This window comes from Synchytrium microbalum (assembly GCF_006535985.1).
Source record: "Synchytrium microbalum strain JEL517 chromosome Unknown SmJEL517_scf0007, whole genome shotgun sequence".
Taxonomy (NCBI): Eukaryota; Fungi; Chytridiomycota; class Chytridiomycetes; order Synchytriales; family Synchytriaceae; genus Synchytrium; species Synchytrium microbalum.
In genome coordinates, this window is record NW_022158356.1 from 533,381 (window position 1) to 553,818 (window position 20,438).

Consider the following 20,438-nt stretch of genomic DNA (forward strand, 5'->3'; position numbering starts at 1 on the left):
CAGTGCGCTCATGTACGACACAAGCATTTCATGAAGAGCCATTCATTACACATGAGGAGGCTGTTACTATAATGAACTCATCGGCTTCAAACCTCTTATAGACAACCGAAACAAGGGCGCAATCATCTATATCGTCCTGCGTCAATCACGAGATGTTCAGTCTGGATTTCGAGATTTCGAGCGTATAACCAAGGACCTTCTCTTTGAGCTCGTCCATTGCAAGCATGTTGAAAAGAATAAGGACTATTGGGACTTGACCAACATGGTATGTGTTGTGTCAAGCCATCCTTTGTATTTGTCAGTGGCAGTGTTACGATAACACTGAATCATTTCATAAAACAATTGCTCAAACAATACAAGGAAAAGTACGATCCAGAAGTACCAACTTACATTGGCGGAACTGGCAGTGTACGAGACTCGTCCTCCCAAGATATCGCAGACAATGAGTAACGGGAAAGAAACGAAACAAAGCAGCAAGTGTGTCATTTACAATTCTCACTGACAATTCGACCGAATAAACATAGGACGAACAGGATTCTGCACGAAAACGTCGTCTTATATCCATCTTTGATACGGGCGTCGAGTCGTTGCAATGTCTCTGGACTGAGTTGATGCCAAATCATTCAAGACATCAGCGATCTGAAATGAAATGGTGGAAAACTTGACTAACTTCGTTGAAAGTTCAATATCTCAATCAATGAACAATATTATGTATACTGAGTTTCTTATGCTTTTATGTCGTAGACTAGATACAAGAGGGTCCAGTTAAGCAGGCTGATTGATTTCCATGTGGCCTACGCAGCGTACAACTAAGATGCGTAAAGAAGTCAGTCTCTTTTATAAATGTTGCAAATCGTTGGAGGCTCAGACGGGCGTGTCACGAATATCATTTTGAGAGTCTGTCGCAATATGGAAGGTCTGCGGGGCAATCCTCCTCAGTCTAAATCCTTATTTAATTTGAAGAATGATGTCTGGAGATGGTCTAACGCGGTCTTGCAAGGGTGCCTTGCGTCAAAATGTCAAAAGCAACGGAATGTTTTGTGCAGGCGGCTCTCGCCTTACCTCAAGATAGTCGAATCATTTGTTGAGTGGTCTAGGAACGTGGCAAGTAATCATTTCAGAGCAATTTAGATACTGTGACGGGCCTATTTGCAGTCCCAGCTTCACCTTCAACAAAAATACGGATGGAAAGAGAACAAAGAAGACTATGATATTGACTAACACCCTCATTTACAGGAGACACTGTCAAGCCGACTGTTTGGAGATGTATTACCTTAAAATCAGGTAGGTCTTCGTCCTCCTTTGCGTCGTGGTTCACAAGCTTTGCAACGGGAGGGTTTCGACGTTATGAAATCTAACTTATACAATGTAAAAAGGTACACTTAGAACGTTTCAATCCTTCTTGTAGTTCTTGTAGCTCAATATATTGATCAGCCGCATATTCCTTGGTTTGTGTTTGCAGTAGTTTCAACGAACTGTTTGGAACATCAGAACCCGGTCCTTTGGTTCACGCAACGAGAAAACTACATACGATTTACAAGGCCACCAAATATGTATTTCTATATGTCGACATGAGTGTCAGAGTGCAAAAAAAACCAGACAAAGATATATTTGCCAAAGCGAGGTAATGGCTATTATCAGAACTTGAAGACCTGATTCTGCCCATATCCCAGTTGTCCGAGTATCCCGCTAATCGGGCCTTGAGATTCCTCGCTTCTCTTTGTCCCAGCAACATGCCTCACCATCCTATGTTGACGCAATTGAATCAGCTCACCACCACTCAAATCCTACATAACGAAGCTCGACTATTACCCTTCAGGTCCACAAACAAGCACTAGAGACTTCTGTAGTGTCGGCGGAGGCATGTACTTTTGAATCATGGCTTGAGACACAAAGCCTCGTTCACCCTTCCATTCTGTAGCTTCTAATGGCTCATCTACTATATAGTGTACTTTAAAGCGATCAGGATGAGCGGATTGTAGGATTTCCAGCTCATTGTGTAGCAGGATGTCCTTTTCTGACTTGGATCCATATAGTAGTGTGATTCGAGTTCTCTCATCTGGATTTCGTAGTATCCGTTTGATGAGTTGATACATGGCTATTTGTGAGGGCGTATACAGGTAAGTAAGTATGTTCTTGATGAAGGTCGGTAGTACTTGAAACGATCACTGCTGATACTTACGAGTGATACCAGTTCCACCAGCAATCTATTAAAGCAAAAACTAATGAGTGCTCAGATTCGTATTCTTCCTCACAAAAGCAATCTTCATACCATTCCAATTTCATCAGCCATATTAGACTCATACGGCATACTGACTAACGGGCCTCTTATGTACACCTTATCACCCGCCAACTGCTTTCCTAAGAACCGACTAACAGACCCTTCCGGATACACCTTAACCACCACATCAAAGTGATTGGTTGCATAAGTTACAGGAGTATACTTGCGTCCAATCTCGCAAGTATGATCTTTAATCACCACATGGGATGGAATCGGTATTCCCTTTTCATCCCATGGTGCTCTCCTTGCTATCGGCATATCGGTACAAAACCTCATGAGCATCGAGTCATGGGTTAATGGTATGACTTCTTGTACCATCATGGGTCTAAAGTCGTCTGGTATCAGCGACTGAATCTCGGGTACATGAGTGACGATCATGTAGATGTAAAACACCATGGAGGATGCGAAGACTGCGAAATATATCATATTATCGGTTTTTTGGTTTGGCGTGTCCTCTGTCGTAAGAAGCTTCATGTGGTTTACGGGTGTTAGTGCATCGTTTTCGTGTTGATGCTTGATGTCGATGTTGGCAGGGTCAGGTATTATTATTTCGGAGCGTGGTGGTGATCTGATGATGGGAGGCCGTCTAGAATATGATGCCCGTGTCGGTGTGGATGTCTCTATGGTGGGTATTGGAGATGGCAAGCTGCCACTACTACTAGAAGAATATCGATTCGTTTGCCCATTCCTGAAGGCTATAGGTCTTGTACAGGTGGCGATACGGCTGCTAGCCAATCTCCTACAGCATATAGTTAAAGCTGACCGTGCCATCATGGCTACTTCAGCGAATCTTTGAGCTTGTCCAGTTTCTTTCAAAAGCCAGAAAATCGAATCGGCGCATACGCAAACATGGAAAAGGGAGAGCTAATCGACGCGTCCCGACGTGTTCACCTGTGATTGTCTATGATAACTTACTCAATCGGCTCACTAACGCTTCTGATCGTATTGTAAAAGACTACAAAACGTGACAATGTGACAATAAAATCAAATCATGGAGAATTTCGAGAGGAACTTTGTAACTTTGTAATTACGGGAATACAATCAAATTTATCTAAAACTTCGAGAGAAACTTTGTAATTACAGGGTTGACAACTTCAGGCTTTTCACAGTGTGACCAGTGCCCAGCACCGGCTACATGTAAGTGTTCCATGTCTGTAACCTTCTCCTTCATGATCTCGATGACGCCAGGTACGAAACAGATATCGTACTCTCTACCAATCGAGAAATGCGTCAGTCAGTTGCTACAACACGTCTTGATCTTGCTTATCACTCACCCTGTAATCATAAGCACGGGTAAATCCAACACTTTGCCTGCAATAGGCCGTTCCTGATTATAATTTACCTCCTCTTTACGATACCACGAGAAAGCTCCATTGAATCCGCTCACTTTGAAGGCAGAAACATAAGCATCATAAACCTCGGGCTTCAAGAACCCAATGTTTTTCCATGCTCCCCAACCGTATTCGGCCAGCGATTTGATCTTTTCACCCTTAATGGTGTTGACAATGATATCACCAAGCCCAACATAGTTTGCTGGTTCTTCCGTATTGGGGATCGTCCTGAAGAGTGTTTTGAACAAGGCTTCTGGATTCGCATCACAAGCGGCTTCCCAATCGCGATGACGAAACAGGAATTGGTATGCCAAGTTTGAGTACTTGGTCACTCGTTGCTCCAAAGTTTGGTAGGTGGATTCAGTTTGTGGAGACCATGGTGCTGCATATGGCACTACATTCGAAACGGGTTTATGTTAAAATGGAGGATTTTAATGTTTGTAGTAATGAGCAACCAACCTGAAACAGCGATGAAAGCGCGAATTCGCTTTGGGTAGAAGCCACAGAATCTCCATGTTAAGAACGCACCCCAGTCTAACCAAAGTATGGAATCAGTGATAGTCCAAGGTTGAATAATGCGTCAATGCACCTTACCATGTCCCATAAAGATGGCTGAATCAATCTTCCACACATTTCCCATCAGGAAATCAATATCATCGCATAGCTTCTTTGTCCCAAACCTAGTGATAACATTCAGCTGACAATACTAGCGGCGCGATGTTGCAGCAAAGTTGAAACCTCTCCAATCCAGCATCAACTTCAGCCTGTGATGCACCATGCTCGGGATGAGGGACGTATGGAGCGTAAGTTTCGCCCATACCACGTTGGTCCAGCAAAATGCATCGATAGTTCAAGTTCAGCAGCATGTCAAGCTGTGCTTCGTAGCACGTATATCCCAAATCGGGCCAACCTTTACCAAATAAACCGGTAAGCTTGACATGAAAGTTGGAGTATCAACGCGCACGTGAAAGTTGAAGCATCAACGTGTACAAGTTGTTTGATTTACCAGGCACCATAACAATCACATCCTTTGGGTTTGATGTTTTGCATTCGTCCATATAATCTATAACAAAGCATCGTGCGGAAGGAGTTAAATGACAGAAATAGCCACCTGGACTGAATTTAAAGCAGATTCATAGTGTGAAAGGTATGATGTTCATAGGCTGTTGCCGATTACATCTGCAGGGCGGCCAATTAGTAGCCAGACAAAACGTACGGTATCTTTGTCCGTTTGCGACTGCATATTGATGATTTAGACCGGGAGGGAATTTGACGGGCATGGCTGCAGATTTAAAAGCTCTCCGTTCGATGGTGGTGCTGTTTTGACGAAAATTGTGGAAGAACGGTTTTGACACCATAGCGATGGTGTTCCACAAGAGAGAATCGAAAATTCAAGGTATATCCCGCCATTATGTTGTATGCTATAATGGCAACACGTGGTTTAAATGTCAAGAAACCTAGTGAAAAACTGAGATATCGGGCGATCGGTTGACGTGTCGACTTTTTTAAGGCATTCGAAGATCAAGATCCCAAATGGTTGTAAATAAAACGATCAAAAATCTATAGATCTTACATAGGTATTGTATTTTCAAATAATTTGGATCTGAATCATTTCCTTGAACGTGACGGAGATTTACATGCGTCCAATAGAAAAAGTGAGCGGTGAGCAGCAAGCCATTCGCAAACAGAACAAGACAGGCACAAATGTCTAGAAAACTGTCTAGATTCAAGCGAGGACCATTAACGCTCGCAGATGTGGGACACTCTTCAACGTCCCTATCTTCATTATCATCACTCCACGGGTCGACGAATGCATTGGCAGCACCTTCAAATGGCACTACAAACCAATTCAATGGAAAGGGAGTCGCTGCAGCCCCCGAAACTGTATATAAGATGAGCAAGAAAATAGCTCAATTGACACGTGTAGTGTATTACCTGAATACCAAGCATGAAGATCATCAAGTTGAATTGGATGGACTTAGGGAGGCTTATGAGGAAGAGTGCTCAAGAGTATGAATAGGCTGCTGTTTGAATCTTCTATTGCTTCTCTGCTCTGACATGGGTTTCCAATTATAGATAATCCAAGATGCAAAATCAAAGATAACGGCTTTAGATTCTGCTCGTCTAGCTGGCGAAGCTGAAATCAACGCTACGAAAACTGAATTAGATATATACAGGGAATCCGAATCTATGGTCAAAACACAATTAGCAGAGGCTATGAACACTGTTGACAAATTGCAACATGATTTGAAGATGCAATCAGATCGATTTGGAGCTTCACAAGCCGACATCAACAAGGCTGGTCAAGAGGCTGCTCATTTACGAGCTGAATTTGAGAACACGCTTCAGGCTTTAGAAGAATCTCATAAGGCTAGTGTAGCTGGATTGACGAAACGATACGAGGAGGAGCTCAAGAGTGTTAGGAAGGATCGGGATAGAATAGATAAAGAGGGAAAAGCTGAAAAGGAATCTATGAAGCGGAAGGTTGGAGCTCAGTATTCTTGGATGTCAGAGACACTCTTGTCGCTTACACACATTTGACACATAGTATGAAACGGATCTCTCTTCGAAGGACGAAGAGATTGAACGGCTACGGAAGGCAGCTGCTTCCAGCCAAATAGCGTTTGAGCAAGCAGAGCAGCTTCGAATCGCCGAGGCTGAAAAGAAATTAGAAGAAGCTGTTGACGTTGAACGGCAGCGGATTGCCGATAGAGAGTTTACGATAAAGAAACTCAATCTCACTTGCGAAGAGTATGTTTCCAGTTTCTCGTGCAGTCGGAATCGCTGTATAGCTGATCGAATGCTCATAAATTTAGATACCAGAAAAAAGTGAATGAACGAGATACGCAAATATCGAATCTTAAGCTGGATATCAAGCAGCAACAAACAGAGCTTTCAGCTGCATTAGCTAAAGCTGAACGTGCTCAAGCTGATGTAGAAGCAGCTGATATACGAGTCAGAGCGGCTGGTAATGAATCGATATACGTGTAATGATTTTTTTTCTCTTAGTACCATTCTGACAGACTTCTATTAGATGAGCGCGAAGAAAACATTAAAAGGGAGCTAGCGAGAACTGGTGATCTAGCCACCGAGCTCTCGAATGCTCATGAAGCACATCGGCAAGCATGCGTTGATGCTGACAAGTACATGAAGGACTTGGTTGTGGCATCTAGGTAAAGTGAATGACAAAAGACGTCTCGATGTGACAAGAAATCAGCTCACCACGGATCAATATAGATCTGTGACGGAATTGAAGGAAAAGATAAAGTCGTTAGAGAGTAGTAAATCCAGTTTAGGTATCAAATACTTCGACATAAGTCTTTTTGTGTTTGGGTAGTTTTACAGAAACTCTTGCATATAGAAAAGAAGCTCAAGGAGGCAGCAGAGACGTTAAAAATGACAGTACAAACACATGAAGAGGTAGATTTACTGTTTGGGTGTGAGAATTTGAAATCTCGAAACTGAAAGAATATTATCCATAATACTTGCAGAATGCCAAGAAGGCTCTCTCATCGCAAAAGGCAGATTTAGTATCAAATGCCGAATTCGAATCTCAGAAGCGGATTCATGAACTTCAGGACGAGCATCGACTTGCCATAGATTCCAAGATCAGGGTATGCAAAAGAGTTGAACGATGCATTCACGAGAATTTTGTTGAGTTTTTTGCTCACCACAACCTCATTTTCATTCTATTTCTGTATAGGACATTAAAGAACTAAAAGTAGCTCTCCAAACCAAAACTATCGCTTACGAAACCCTCGAGTCCGAGTACGAAGACACTCGTCGTAAACTTTCCTCCAAAATCGACTCTGTCGAATCTTCACGAGGTGTCTTGTCGTCAAGGCTAGCAAGTACGCAAAAGGAACTGGACGCTGCGAGGAATGAGATTGATTTACGGATGTCTGAGATCAAGAAGCTGGAAGTGCAGGTCAAGACGATACAAGAGGAGCAAGCCACTGCTGCAGCAAGAATGGCCACCATGGCAAGCAAGATTGGGTCTAGAATGAGGGATGAGTTTAAGAAGGAGAAAGAGGGGATTGAGCATCATTGGTATGTATAGGTTCCTTTTCGTAGTTTTTTGGCATTTACTGAACTCGATTTTCGAAAACACATAACAGGTCCAAGAAAGTAAAGGACCAAATGAACGAGCTCCGAACAAACCTCACCTCGCAATCCAGCCTCGAGCTCACATCGACCCTCTCTCAAGTCGAGCGAGACCACAACGAGGAAATAGAACGTCTCCAAACATCTCACGAAACCGAACGCAAATCATGGGCATCCCAGAAGAGCATGCTGGAACGAAGGTTATTGGAAGTCGCAACGACCTTATCAGAGCTAGAAATCAAGACAGAGAGTGTTGCTAAACAGCATCAAGACGCTATGCAACGACTTGTTATGCGGAATGACGAACGAATGAGAAACGTCAAGGACAGTTGGGATCAAGAATGGCAGTTACGTGAGCAGGAAGCTAAGAAGGAGGCTGAGAAGCTTGTGTGTCAAGCTGATGAGCGTGCTGCTATACATTTGAAGGAGGTGGAAGGGAGGTGGGCTGTGCTGATTGAGAATATGACGGGGCTTCGTGATCAGATGAGAGAGAAATACGAGCAGGTATGAGAAAGCAACCCTATCCTGAGAGACACTTGACCTCTTTTTTGTTGGACTGAAAAAGCCTTCTCTGTTTGTAGGAAGTCGAAAAGACAAACAGTCTTGAATCGGCCTATACATCCCTCCAAGAATCTCAAGCTCACGAATTGCTAAAACAAGCGGCCGAATACGAAGTCAAGATAACAGAAGCTGTTCAAGTAGCAAGACTAGAATGCGACTCGGTAGCCAAGATTGTGGCTGAAGAACACAAGGAGATTATAAATCGAAAAGTGCAAGATGTTATTCGTCTTGTGAGGGAGGTTGATGCTCATTTGGTGAGTGATTCGCAATCAGCACGTTCAATTTTTTCATCTCAAACTCTGGATTTTGCTTTCTTTAGGCTACAGCAGCAGATCTGAAATCCAAAATAAAGGATTTGCAAGTGCTGTTAGAGGAATCAAAAAAGGAAATTACTAATCGTGATGATGACATTACTCAACTCAAGCAAGTTCTCCGAGATTGTACATTCGTTTTTTGGCCTTCTCACCAACCCATTCGTTTCTGAACAAAAGGGAGGATCACAAGAAGGCTCTAAAAGACCTCCAAAACGATCTGGAAGTACGACACGCCGTTCGTACCGAAGTCGTCAACAATGATCATCTGGGAGAAACCCAACGAATGTTGAAAGATTTCGATATGGCTCAAAATTTCCTTAAGAGGCAGATTGCGAGTCTTGAGAAAAGGTAACTTGTTGATGGTGTTATTTGAACTCACGCAGAATACGTCGCCTTTGACGCGTTGTGTTTTGCATCACTGTCTTATACCTTTCACTTCGTATTTCCAGATTACAAGAAGCAGACATCAAATACCAAAACCGTGAACCACGCGAAATGGACATTCAAAGAATATCAGACCTCGAAGTTGAAGTCGAGAAGAAAAAGAGGAGGATAATGGCTCTGGAAGGGGAGCTTGAGTACTGTAAGCTCGAGTTACTGAATCGAGAAGTTAATTACAACAAGGTGTTTGGAACTACGACGAGGACGGGTGTTCTCGGGTCGTTTGATAGCAAGAATTCATCCAAGGTGAGCAAAAGAAGCGTGTGAAGCTTGCTTTCGGAAGCATTACAAGTATGGGACCGACTTTTGTTGTCTCTTAGAGCAAGCCATTCTTCAAGTCTGAAACAAGTCTTTCAAAACTCCCACCACTACCAAATCCACCACTGGCACCAGCAGCAAATCCTTCTTAATCTGTGTGTATACTCTAGTACCAAGTGAAAAAAAATATATAAGAAAACAAAAATATCAAACATTAGCAGGTGGATTGGACTTTCTGCACTCCTACAACGTTTCATGTATTTCCAATCCTCTGAAATACCTTTCTTCGTTTGTTGGACCATTAACATGCGCAGATGGCGGACATTGTTTCAACCTCGCCATTTTCAGATCGTCACTTTATATCTTAATTTACTGAAGGCCGCTTCTCCAGAAACTGGTTGTGGCATGAGCTCAATCGAGCTCAATCGAAGTATGCTGCCTATGCTGTGAATACGAAGCATGAAGATCATCATGCTGATTTGGATGGCTCATGCTCTTTTCTTCATGGACACAGAGGGGAGCACCAAAACGACTTTCTGGACTTGCGAGCCGATTTAAACGTGCAACTCGTCGTTTGTCCCAACGAATAGTGAAAGGACTCAGAGATGGCACAGAGCTTCCTCAAGAGACAAATATCTCGTTTTTGACAGAAGATTGTCGTTGTTGAGGTATTTGATCTCTTACCGAGTCTATATGGAGTCATGTTCTAAATTTTCTTTCTCGTCACAGTCTTTTGTATACGCAAGTACCACAACGAGAATCCCGAGAGACGGATCATGCAAAGAATATTCGGGTCTGGAAGTCGAACTTGAAAAGAAAAAGGGGAGGGATTAAAGGCTATCCAGTTGGTCCGTCGAACCACAGTGTGTCAGTATGTTTGGAACTGCTACGAGGACGGGGGTTCTGACGTCTGCAATACCAAGTAGCAAGAACTCATCTTCGAGGAATTTGGACAGAGTGTTGGAACTTTGGATTGAAAGGGAAGGTTCGAGACGGGGTTGTTTTTGGCGTCCCTCAACCCATTCTTCAAGGCCGAGCACAGTTTCAGAATTTTCATGACCTCCAATTTCATTACTGGCAATAGCCCCTAACCTATTCTTTAAACTGCATGAACATCTTAGTCAATAAAAACCTTGAAGGACAACAGAAAAACCCTTCACTTGTGTCAAGCAACACAAGTGAAACAAGATATACACGAATACGCGAAGAACATATAGAGCTATATTCTTCCCGTTTGTATCGTGTTTCGGCACTGAAGTAAGGGATCCTTTTCTGTTTGTTCATTGCATTCCTAAACCTGGCAAGGAGATGTCAGAATTTTCCAAAGTTCAGCATCAGACGAAAGTCGTACTTCTTTTAATCCATTCAAGAAGAATGGGCTTCTCAATCTCTCCGTTTTGCCACAGATAGACGACGGTAAGCAAAAACAAAGACCAAAACAACCACCAAACTTTGAATAATATACACCAAAACGGCCTGAGGGGTCAGATACGTCGAGACAATTGTGCCGTCTCTATTTATCTCAATTTTCTCTAATATTGATCCCATTGTAAGACTTGCGTGGTGAATTGTTTCCCTACTTTCACGTCTTATATATTTGCCAATGCTACAAAAAATACTTTTCACTACTCTTGTATATCACAGCAAGTATAGCCCACCCACTCGAATGCGAATTCACAATATAGAATTATACACAAAACACAGCCCGTTCATCCCCCCTCATAATAGTCTCACACACGTTCATAATAAACACTGCCCAGCGCCAATCCACCACAATACAAGCAAAATAGTTCAGCGAAAAGAAAATACATAATAATTGTATCATCATGGTTATGATGACGATGACGAGCCTCCGGACTGATGCTGAGGTCGTCGTAAATTCAAGTTCAATGCATCATCATCAGACTAGTATAGTGATGGAAATCAGCAAAGTGTTCGAGATGCCATATTCAACACAAGACTACGCAAAAAAGACAGCATATTGCTCGGAATACTCACTGAATCGTCTGAATCACTATCAACGTCACGTAAATGTCCACGTAATCGAGTAGCTTTAGCCTTCAAATCCGTCTTGGTTTGTAATAATGTCTTGACGTAACCCAAAGCTATAAAGAGTGAAGGAAACAAATAAATTACGTTCCTGACAAGAGCTGTGCCATTCAGCAATGACATTTACTCACCATGTTGCAATATCTCAGCTTCACTCAACCTCGGCTGACGTCTCACATTAGGCACCAAATCAAGTAATTGATCAAACCCAGTCCTAATATTCTGTCGTCTCTTCTTCTCCGATTCGATATGATTGTTGCGTTTCTCTTCTTCACTTAGTAGTCCTTTTGCTGCGTTTCGACTACGGCTACTGCTGCTAGCACCACCACCACTTCTTGAATCGGCATTTGTGTCATCTGGTGCGTCTTCATCATCCTCTCGTTGATTTGATGACGTTTTAGTAGATTTAGATGAGGATGGCTCGTTATCCTTTGGTGAAGGCCAATCGCCTGTACCGATAGCAGCAGCAGCGACTTTCTTGGTGCTAGGTGCTTCTATGGTTGAAGAAGCTTTACGTTTCCTGGATGTAGAAGCCGTAGAGCTTCGTCGACGTGATGATGATTGTGTTGTTGGTGGTGGTAGAGGTGACGAGGACGTATTGTGATTGACTGATGGTGTAGCAGATTCTGCTACTGTTGGAATCGCCACCTGTAGTGGTGGTTGACTAGGTACTATGATACTTGACGTGACAGGGGTACAACTATTATTTTTTGCCGCTTTGCCGATAGGTGGTACTTGTTTCGGCTGTGACTGCTGTTGTTGTTGAAACGGTATTGATGGTGCATTACTAACTAGCGGAACATGTGGTTGGGTTGGAGCAGCATTATTATTATTATCAATAGCCGTCGTGATTATTTCGTTTGACGTTGACTGTCGTCGCTGTTGATGATGTTGAGCAGCAAGTTGAGCTTCAATCTGTCGTAGTGTCGTGTTGCTCGATATGGCTGCTGAGTATGGAGGATAGTAGAGCTGACTCGGGTAGGCTCTCGGAGGTGAGGCTGGGATGGTCATACTACGAGAAACACAGGGTTCTACAGGAAGATACATCCTGGCTGATGCGGATGCTGCCGTAGTATGTGCAGGGGGTTCTTTACGGTCGTGCGTATGACCTAATAGAGCGAACGGGAGCGTGTCAGTACACGACCATGCAAAAATCAAACCCTGTTTTCCTCTAGATCTCGACAGTCAGAGCAGCAAGTTGCGGTAGAATAAGATGATGTACCATGATTGGATAAAATAGAAGTGGGCCCAGGATGCAATTCATTCGAGTTCTGTGTCGTTTTTGATGTTGGGCTGCCAGCCAGTGAATCTAGAAAGTTTCCAAAGAAGGTTCTCTCTTGTTCAGAGAGTATATGGCCTTCCGGGAGATAATTGTCACTTTCAAATGGCACTATAAAAGCATAAATCGAATGTCAGATGAATGCGTCAGAAATAGGAGAAAATGTTTGACGATACGAAGAATGGATCGCACTAGATGAGTAGAAGCAGCAAGGCCATACCGGTTGGATTCGTCTTGAGATTATTAGTCAACATTCTGCTTCACCAGTCAATTACAAGCTAGTTCTCCTTGTTCTTTTCTCTAGTGCATAAAGGTTGGGCGTTTGGATTGTGTGAAAATATCACGAGGAAGGACATGTAACGAATGGAGACGCGTCTGGAGCAAGCGAACAATATCTTAAACATATGGGCAATATGGGCATATTTCGGTTCAAAAACGAAACCTGACACATGCCCATTCAGCAGGGCTTATAAGATTAATGAGTAGCGGAATTGTGCTACCAATTTAGCTACCAATACAATACGCGTCTGAAATACAAGATTGATCCCAAATGACACGTTTTCTGTATTCTCCATGAGGCTTCCTGCGCTTCCCGTCAACATAAGCAAGATGCAGAAGCAGCCATGCTTCCTACTGAGCTGATTGATAAAGTACTTTAATACTTAGTGAATGATCATGGAATTATCGGTTTCAAGACTCTAGCTCGCAATCAAAAGAAATGAACGAATCTGTCGGTTTGGAATGCACAAACTGCTACCAAAACTACTTGACATGATACTGTCGTCATCCTCATTTGACTTATTATTTGACTTATGATTAGGCTCTTCGCATTCTTTACAAGGAATTGCCTCTTGATTACTATGACTTTCACGCCCATCATTATCAATAAAATGATGGCGTCCTTACTATTGGCACTGAGGATCAATAGTACTGCTAGCTTGAAGAGCTTTACTTTCAACCGTCGTGACGATGAGGCTCCCATCATGAAATACTGGAATGACTGCTGGGACTTGTTCTCAATATGCAACTCTCAAACACGTAACGTTTGGTAGTGTCGATATCGCGTTGATGGATCGTCGTGCACTGACGTCTCTGGCTTCAGCCAAGGCAAATGCAGTCTCTCGAAACGTTAATAATAGATTATGGTACAGCGATAGGTATTGAAGCAATTGGTCAAGTCATTGAACACCACGCCACCACTCTTCGTCGTTTGTCCATTCTGGGCTTGTGGTTTGCTCCGTCCATGTATACCTATCGTATGCCCAACCTTACCGATTTACGTATACCATTCGATTCTCCAGCCGCTGCCACGATAGTGTGTAATACTGGAAGTCTACTATCGTAGTCACGTCAATGCACGACTATCCGTAACGTGTAGAGATTTGAAAAGGCTTGACTACGATAGTAGACTACAGCCCAAATCTCAAGGAATTGTCTCTGGACACTATGTGTGTCCATACCATCAAGCTTGTGGCCACGAAACTTGAAAAGCTGGAATATCTCTTTTCGAGTGGTAATCGAGAGCTTGCGAACGATGTTGCTACTGAACGAGCTCAGATCTATATGTCAATGCCACGCCTAAACTAGTGTCAGCGTGAAATGGAGGTTACAGATGAAGCTACACTTCTAGCTTCACGTATTGGAAGTTTATCACAGGTCGAATGGTAACCCTTTGTGGGCAAATCACTACTTCTCTCCTATATATTCTCGCGAGTCTCACTTTGAAGCCCCGGGCTGCTCACTCACCCAATATATGGTCAAAGAGTTGTGCAATGATGAAACAGATTGTAAGGGGCTTGGTAGATTATCATGGCATGGTAGTTGATTAGATGCTCTGCTCATTGTATTGATGTAGTTGTATGTGTAGCTCAAACATTTGTCGCAATGGTAAAAAACAATAGATCGTCTACACATTTTACTTGAAACGTGTCAAACGTAGTAAAATAATGATATTTACATGCGGAGTCACCAGAGTCTCCTCGACTTTAGAAACATTCCTGGACTATTCAAAGTGCTTCTACGTCAAAAAAGACGCGTACTTGCACTATGCTTATGCGACCGATCGCCTATGAGACGAATGTGTATTTTCTTGTGTTGCTGCAGATTCCGGCCACCAGAAATCACAACGATACATTCAAGTTCGCCAAAGAACTCTAGGAATGACTTCAACTACATCAGACAACGGCACAAAAGTTCGTAAGTAATCCATTGCAATTGCAAGAAGAGACAGCGCTGCACTTTGTACTAAGGCCGCTAAACATCAGGTTGCACACGAAGAACCGGATGGGTCTCTGATGAAAGGTGAATACTCTGCTTCGGGGGATGAAACTTATTATTACGTTGCTCTTTCTGTTTCTCTATTACTCGAAATGTGTCTTGACAACTCTCGTTGGATGCATGTTGGAGCTTGCTTTATGACTCACATCATGAACTTCATGGTCAACGTACAAGGAGGATACAATCGCTGCCTTTCAAAGACTAATTGAATCACTCTGAATCGCAAAAGAACAGTGGCCGTAGTGTGTTTGTTCAGTTTGAAACAAACCCAACCATTATTTCTTAACAATCATGGCTATGAAGCACCGTGTATCTTTGAAGCTCTAACCAAATGGCTCTCCTAGATATTTCTGGCACGCGACTGGACAAGCAGCCTTCTCCCATCCGCATTCACTGGAAGCCGGTCTCGAAATGGGCGAACACATCGAATCAGTCGCCTCCAAACGTAGATTCCGAAACTTGATTGACGTCGTTTCCCTACTCGACGAACTCGTAATTATAAAACCACGATTCGCCAGAGTCGATGAAATCAAGTACTTTCATACCGACAAGTATATTGAACATGTAAAGACATGCTCAGATTTGGGGTTTGGTGACGGTGGTGAATTGGCTCCTATTGGGAAAAACTCGTATGAAATTGCGCTGTTGGCTGCTGGTGGATGCATTACTGCTGTTGATGCTGTTATGGATGGCAAGATTGATAATGCATATGTGCTGTGCCGACCTCCAGGGCATCATGCGGAATCTGATATTGGAAGGGGTTTCTGTTTGTTTGGGAATGCGGTGATTGCCGCGGAACATCTGAGACGAAAGCGTGGACTTAAACGGGTCATGGTGTTTGATTGGGATGTGCATCATGGGGTAAGTGATCATCACTTGTTCTTAAAACACATACCAGTTTCTCTGAATTTAGACACGTTTCAATAGAATGGAACCCAGAAGGCCTTTTACGAAGACAGTGGTGTCCTCTTCATATCTGTTCATCAATCGGACTGGTATCCGCCACAATCGGGTTTGTTGGAAGAGACCGGAGCTGGCGCTGGACTTGGATACAATGTAAAGCACATCCTTTCAATTGAAGACCTTTCGCGATTTCTAACGAAATACCCTCTATGTACTAAGATCAACGTGCCTCTACCTCCAGGAAGTGGCCATGGCGCATATATGGATATGATGAACCGTGTTGTGGCGCCGGCTGTCAATGCCTTCAAACCTGGTATACATTCTTACCAATCAGAAACTAGGCGGCCAACAAATTGATTGATCTCCTTCTCACACGTAGAATTCATTCTGGTTTCTTCCGGATTTGATGGTTCGGCCTGTGATCCTCTCGGCCGTATGATGGCATATTCAGAGACGTATCGTGGCATGACCAAGATACTGGTTGAGTTGGCTCAAGAGACCTGTCATGGTCGACTAGCCATGTTTCATGAGGGAGGGTATAATCAATACTATGTTCCCTTCTGTGGACTGGCGGTACTTGAAGAGCTTAGTAAAGCAGACTCGGTCTTCCCGGATCCATACTTGGGTAAGAAAGAACTGGTCTGTCTTGAATTTTCAAAACTTGTATGCTCATCTCTCTCTTCTTTGCTTCTATCTTCAACACTTTTCAGGTATGTACTCTGCTATGGGAGGCCAAGAACTTCAACCTTGGCAAGCTGCCATCATTGATAAAGCTTCAGCTCTGGCAAAGATTTTGAAGATGCCTCAATTTCACAAACTCTGAAAACAACCCAGAGACTTTTACAAAGAACCTCGTTTCGTTTTGGAACTCTACTACTAAATGTCTAACTATTACACTCTACTATTGTTTCCAAATAAAAATCGTTTACACTACAACACAACGTTCAAAACTCCTCGATACTCGTGAATCGTATTTATACAATGCACTGTGAACAGACATGGTCACGGCTGATCGAGCCTTGGCTTTCTGTTGAGCCATTAATTCGTCCTCTTGCTTGACTTGTAAGTGAAATAGCAGCAAGACAGACATGGGTGCAATCACGGCCAACATTATGATGCCTCCCAGTTGAAGCAACCAACCCAAACTCAATGTTTGGAATATCACTCCCCACCAAACTAGCACTCCAGTATGCATGGTTCCTATGAAAGATTGAAGGAGAAGGTTGAAGAAGCAATGAAAATGTATTCCTACATGACAAAGAAAGATCCCAAGAGAACGATTCATACCTAGTAAGGCACTGAATACACAAGTATCCATGACATAGGAATTCCAGCGCATGTATAAATCAACCAGCATAACACCCAATATGAAACATAAGATGGCAAGGATTCTCCATGACACGAAATCATCAAAGCGCCATGCAATCAATACACAATCTACAATTCAATATAAGCAGAACACTTATATTCAGCCATTAAAGTAGATCCGATCACTTTAATCGAGAAAAGACAGTACCTTCATCGTTAACAGCAAATTGAGACACATAACTTGCATTCGTCCATTTCTGAATAGTATCAGACGATAATGGAACAGCAGCACCGGCAGCTCCAAACATATAATTGCTACCCGCGATATCAATACTTCTGGTAGCATTCAGTACTGCCGGCTTTATACAAAGTTGCCACATTCCCACCCGAGCAACTTGATTGATTGAATAGTATGGCAGGCCTCCATTTGCAGTTAGGCCCATCAAAGTAATCAAGACCAGTATGATTGGAATATTACGTGCACAGCGTCTTAATAGGGAAGGCTTATAAGATGCGTAAGAGACCGTTCTGCTTGGAAGTTTCTTGGGATGATTTTTCAGTGCTGCTGATGTCAGAGGCCAGACTTGGTTTGACGTTGGCTCTTTCATGGTCCACAGGTAGTAATTCGAAGTATGTAAGTTGCCAGAAACTAACAGTTTTCTTTCAGATCTTGTTATTTTGTAGGGTGATGTGAAAATACTCTCCGTGTTTTGAAACGAGAGGAAAGGTCGAAATGTTTCTGTTGGGAGAGCAAAAGTTGAGATATCGTAGCGAAAATTATCGTACTGAGCTGCTACGGCCACCATTCCCGAAAGTATTCCTGGAAATTTTCGTCTGAGTTTTCATCACTTTTTTGCCGCAATAGGATAGTTCATACCATGTAACCAAAACTGGAATCTGTGACACTTCATAAACTTATTCTCGTAAATGATTAAAGGTTTTATTTGGATTTTCTAAGCCCTTAAATTATTTTTATATTCAGATATATACGAAGTGTGTACTATTGTAAGATTGTTTTTTCAAACAGGGACAACAGCATTATATTTACTACTACGTCTACTAGCTGGATTACTAATGATCTTCTCATCCTTTAGCGATTCAACTACGACAAGACTTAGAATTCTCGGTCTTACAATCAAGTAGACAAAGGGTGCTATTAGCATTATTCCAGTAGAAGCTATAAGACAATACCAAAGAATTCCGACTATTTGAAAGTATTGTATCCATAGTATGATTACGGTTGCCTCGAATCCTGCTGCAAATAGCGGAAGAGCGATGGATTCTAATATCGGTTGGTGTTTTCGACAATACACTTCGATGGTGAGTAATCTGAGAGCTATAGCGACCAGCATCAGGATCCTCCAGAATGTAAATTGAGAAGCCCATTCTATCTGCACACATACTACAAGGAGAGTGGTTGGTCAAACAGCAACAAAGTCTTGATATTCAACATCACTCACCTTCATTGGTGCTTCCCAAACTAGCAATATAAACGGAATTATTCCAATTTTGCACCGTATTATACGTGACGGGCACAGATCCATTATTCGGTCCAACAAGTATAGCGTTGGATATTCCATCGGCCACCAGATTTGAACTCAAGTTGACATTTTCTAAGTTTTGGCAGACTTGCCATAGGCCAAGATTCGTACCATTTGCAGGATCAAGTGTCCAGAATGGTAGACCGACGCAGACACATGTTCCTGCTACAGACAGTAAGAGGATCAAAAGAGGCAACCATTTGACCAAGTTCCCTTGTGGTTGGGGGGTTGATGTTGGTGCTGGGACTTGGTCACGATGACGAGAAGGCATTATATCTGTTCCGGCTCTCGTTATAAATGCAGTCTCTCGTTGCCCTCTTTTGAGCTAGGTGGTGCTGTTCACTAAAAGTGCTGGTGGTTTCCAGTGCTATTTTGGGAAGGAGTTCCGGTGGATGATTCACGCAAAGTACGTTTGGCAGACAGATGGATGCGCTTGATGAGACTAAAGAATTGAATGTCGACACTACTCTTAGCAAGCGACCGGTACAAGAAACTGGAGTTTGCAAGATCCCTTTCTCTCGGTGGATGAGCAACTGCTTTGTTACAAATACATCATGGTTCTCAAGAATAATGAGGGACCGGATACGACGAAGCAATGAAAGTATATTCACGGTTAAAACTTTGCTTAAAAATTATCTTTCAAAACTATGAACTTTTCAGATCCTTACAACCCGACACCTTAAAACTTGACTATGTTCAGACGTATTCATTCCAATATGTACGGAATCGACGTGATTGCGACATTCTACGTTGACTTTTGGTCTAGAAGCCCTGTCTTGATAGCATGGCTCGATGACATTGGTTGGTTGACAATAATCAAAATGGACTTCTGCTACCATTGAATTGAAGACAACGAACGCACTCTCCAGTTCAGGTGTGTAATGTCTCTGTCGATGTTAAATGTTGACTTTGTAACTCTTTTGCTAACGTCTTTGCAGAAATTCGTGGCAGCCGAGTCCATATCTACCATGAAATAGGACAAAAATTGCAAACAGAGCATTCAGCCATTAAAGTAGATCCAATCACTGTAATCGAGACGAGACAGTACCTTCATCATTAGCAATACCAAAAGTTGAGAAATCCAATTTCGACGGCTTCTTCCTTCATCAATGAAGCCATTGCCATGAACCATGAACGAATCTTACATGAACTCTAAAGAACTGGTCTTGACGAGAAGGTGAAATCGTTCAGAGTCGTTGGAACGAATGCCAGCCAAAAAGAGTATCTGATGCAGCAGTCCGATCCCATTGCAAAAGTAGACAGATGCTGTATACCAAACCAAACAATAATCACGTGGTGGACCTGAAGAACTGATTACATTGTTACGAAGGCTGAAACGAAATCTGTACTATGTTAACAAGGCCAAAGAAGCCTTTCACCATACCACTGGTGAGATTTTGGTACATTGGCAGCTAGTATTTCCTTCTGAGTCAGGACTTTAAGAGGATCACAATTCAATTGTGCTGAGGAATCTCGAGTTCTACAACAACTTCAGCACAAGAAGGACATCTGCTGCGTCCATGTGCTGATTTGATGACTCGCCTAGGACAAAAGCCAGCTGTATGCAGGTTTCTCAAGTTTGATGTCAATGAGGGTGACGATCTGTCGTCGAGGAACAACTCACACTCGAAAACGGTGCTAATCGAAAAAGACTGGACTTTTAATTTGAAGCCCCTCGAAAAAAACAAAGCTACGATGCAAACCGAGACATAGTCGTCGATGGAGACAGGCTGACAAACCTCAAAACGTCTCAGTGGTTGCTCAAAGCTCTTTTAGCCTTTCAACACTCCG

General features: G+C 42.8%; 3 protein-coding genes across 3 annotated transcripts; 1 reads left to right on the forward strand and 2 right to left on the reverse strand.

The window, feature by feature from the left end:
* Positions 1-1,637: 1,637 nt before the first annotated feature.
* SmJEL517_g02000 (uncharacterized protein) lies at positions 1,638-3,052 on the reverse strand (the record flags this gene model as incomplete). Its single annotated transcript, XM_031167928.1, has 4 exons — positions 1,638-1,746; positions 1,813-2,098; positions 2,183-2,207; positions 2,273-3,052. 4 exons carry the CDS (start codon positions 3,050-3,052, stop codon positions 1,638-1,640), a joined length of 1,200 nt encoding a protein of 399 aa, XP_031026192.1.
* Positions 3,053-5,316: 2,264 nt separating this feature from the next.
* SmJEL517_g02001 (uncharacterized protein) lies at positions 5,317-9,442 on the forward strand (the record flags this gene model as incomplete). Its single annotated transcript, XM_031167929.1, has 15 exons — positions 5,317-5,622; positions 5,689-6,096; positions 6,161-6,363; positions 6,429-6,580; positions 6,647-6,785; positions 6,850-6,908; positions 6,974-7,032; positions 7,104-7,226; positions 7,316-7,662; positions 7,731-8,220; positions 8,298-8,531; positions 8,597-8,643; positions 8,769-8,939; positions 9,041-9,278; positions 9,353-9,442. The coding sequence occupies 15 exons, from the start codon at positions 5,317-5,319 to the stop codon at positions 9,440-9,442; spliced, it is 3,066 nt and encodes a 1,021-aa protein (XP_031026191.1).
* Positions 9,443-11,120: 1,678 nt separating this feature from the next.
* SmJEL517_g02002 (uncharacterized protein) lies at positions 11,121-12,872 on the reverse strand (the record flags this gene model as incomplete). Its single annotated transcript, XM_031167930.1, has 5 exons — positions 11,121-11,195; positions 11,289-11,395; positions 11,471-12,448; positions 12,562-12,729; positions 12,839-12,872. 5 exons carry the CDS (start codon positions 12,870-12,872, stop codon positions 11,121-11,123), a joined length of 1,362 nt encoding a protein of 453 aa, XP_031026194.1.
* Between the last annotated feature and the right edge of the window lie 7,566 nt (positions 12,873-20,438).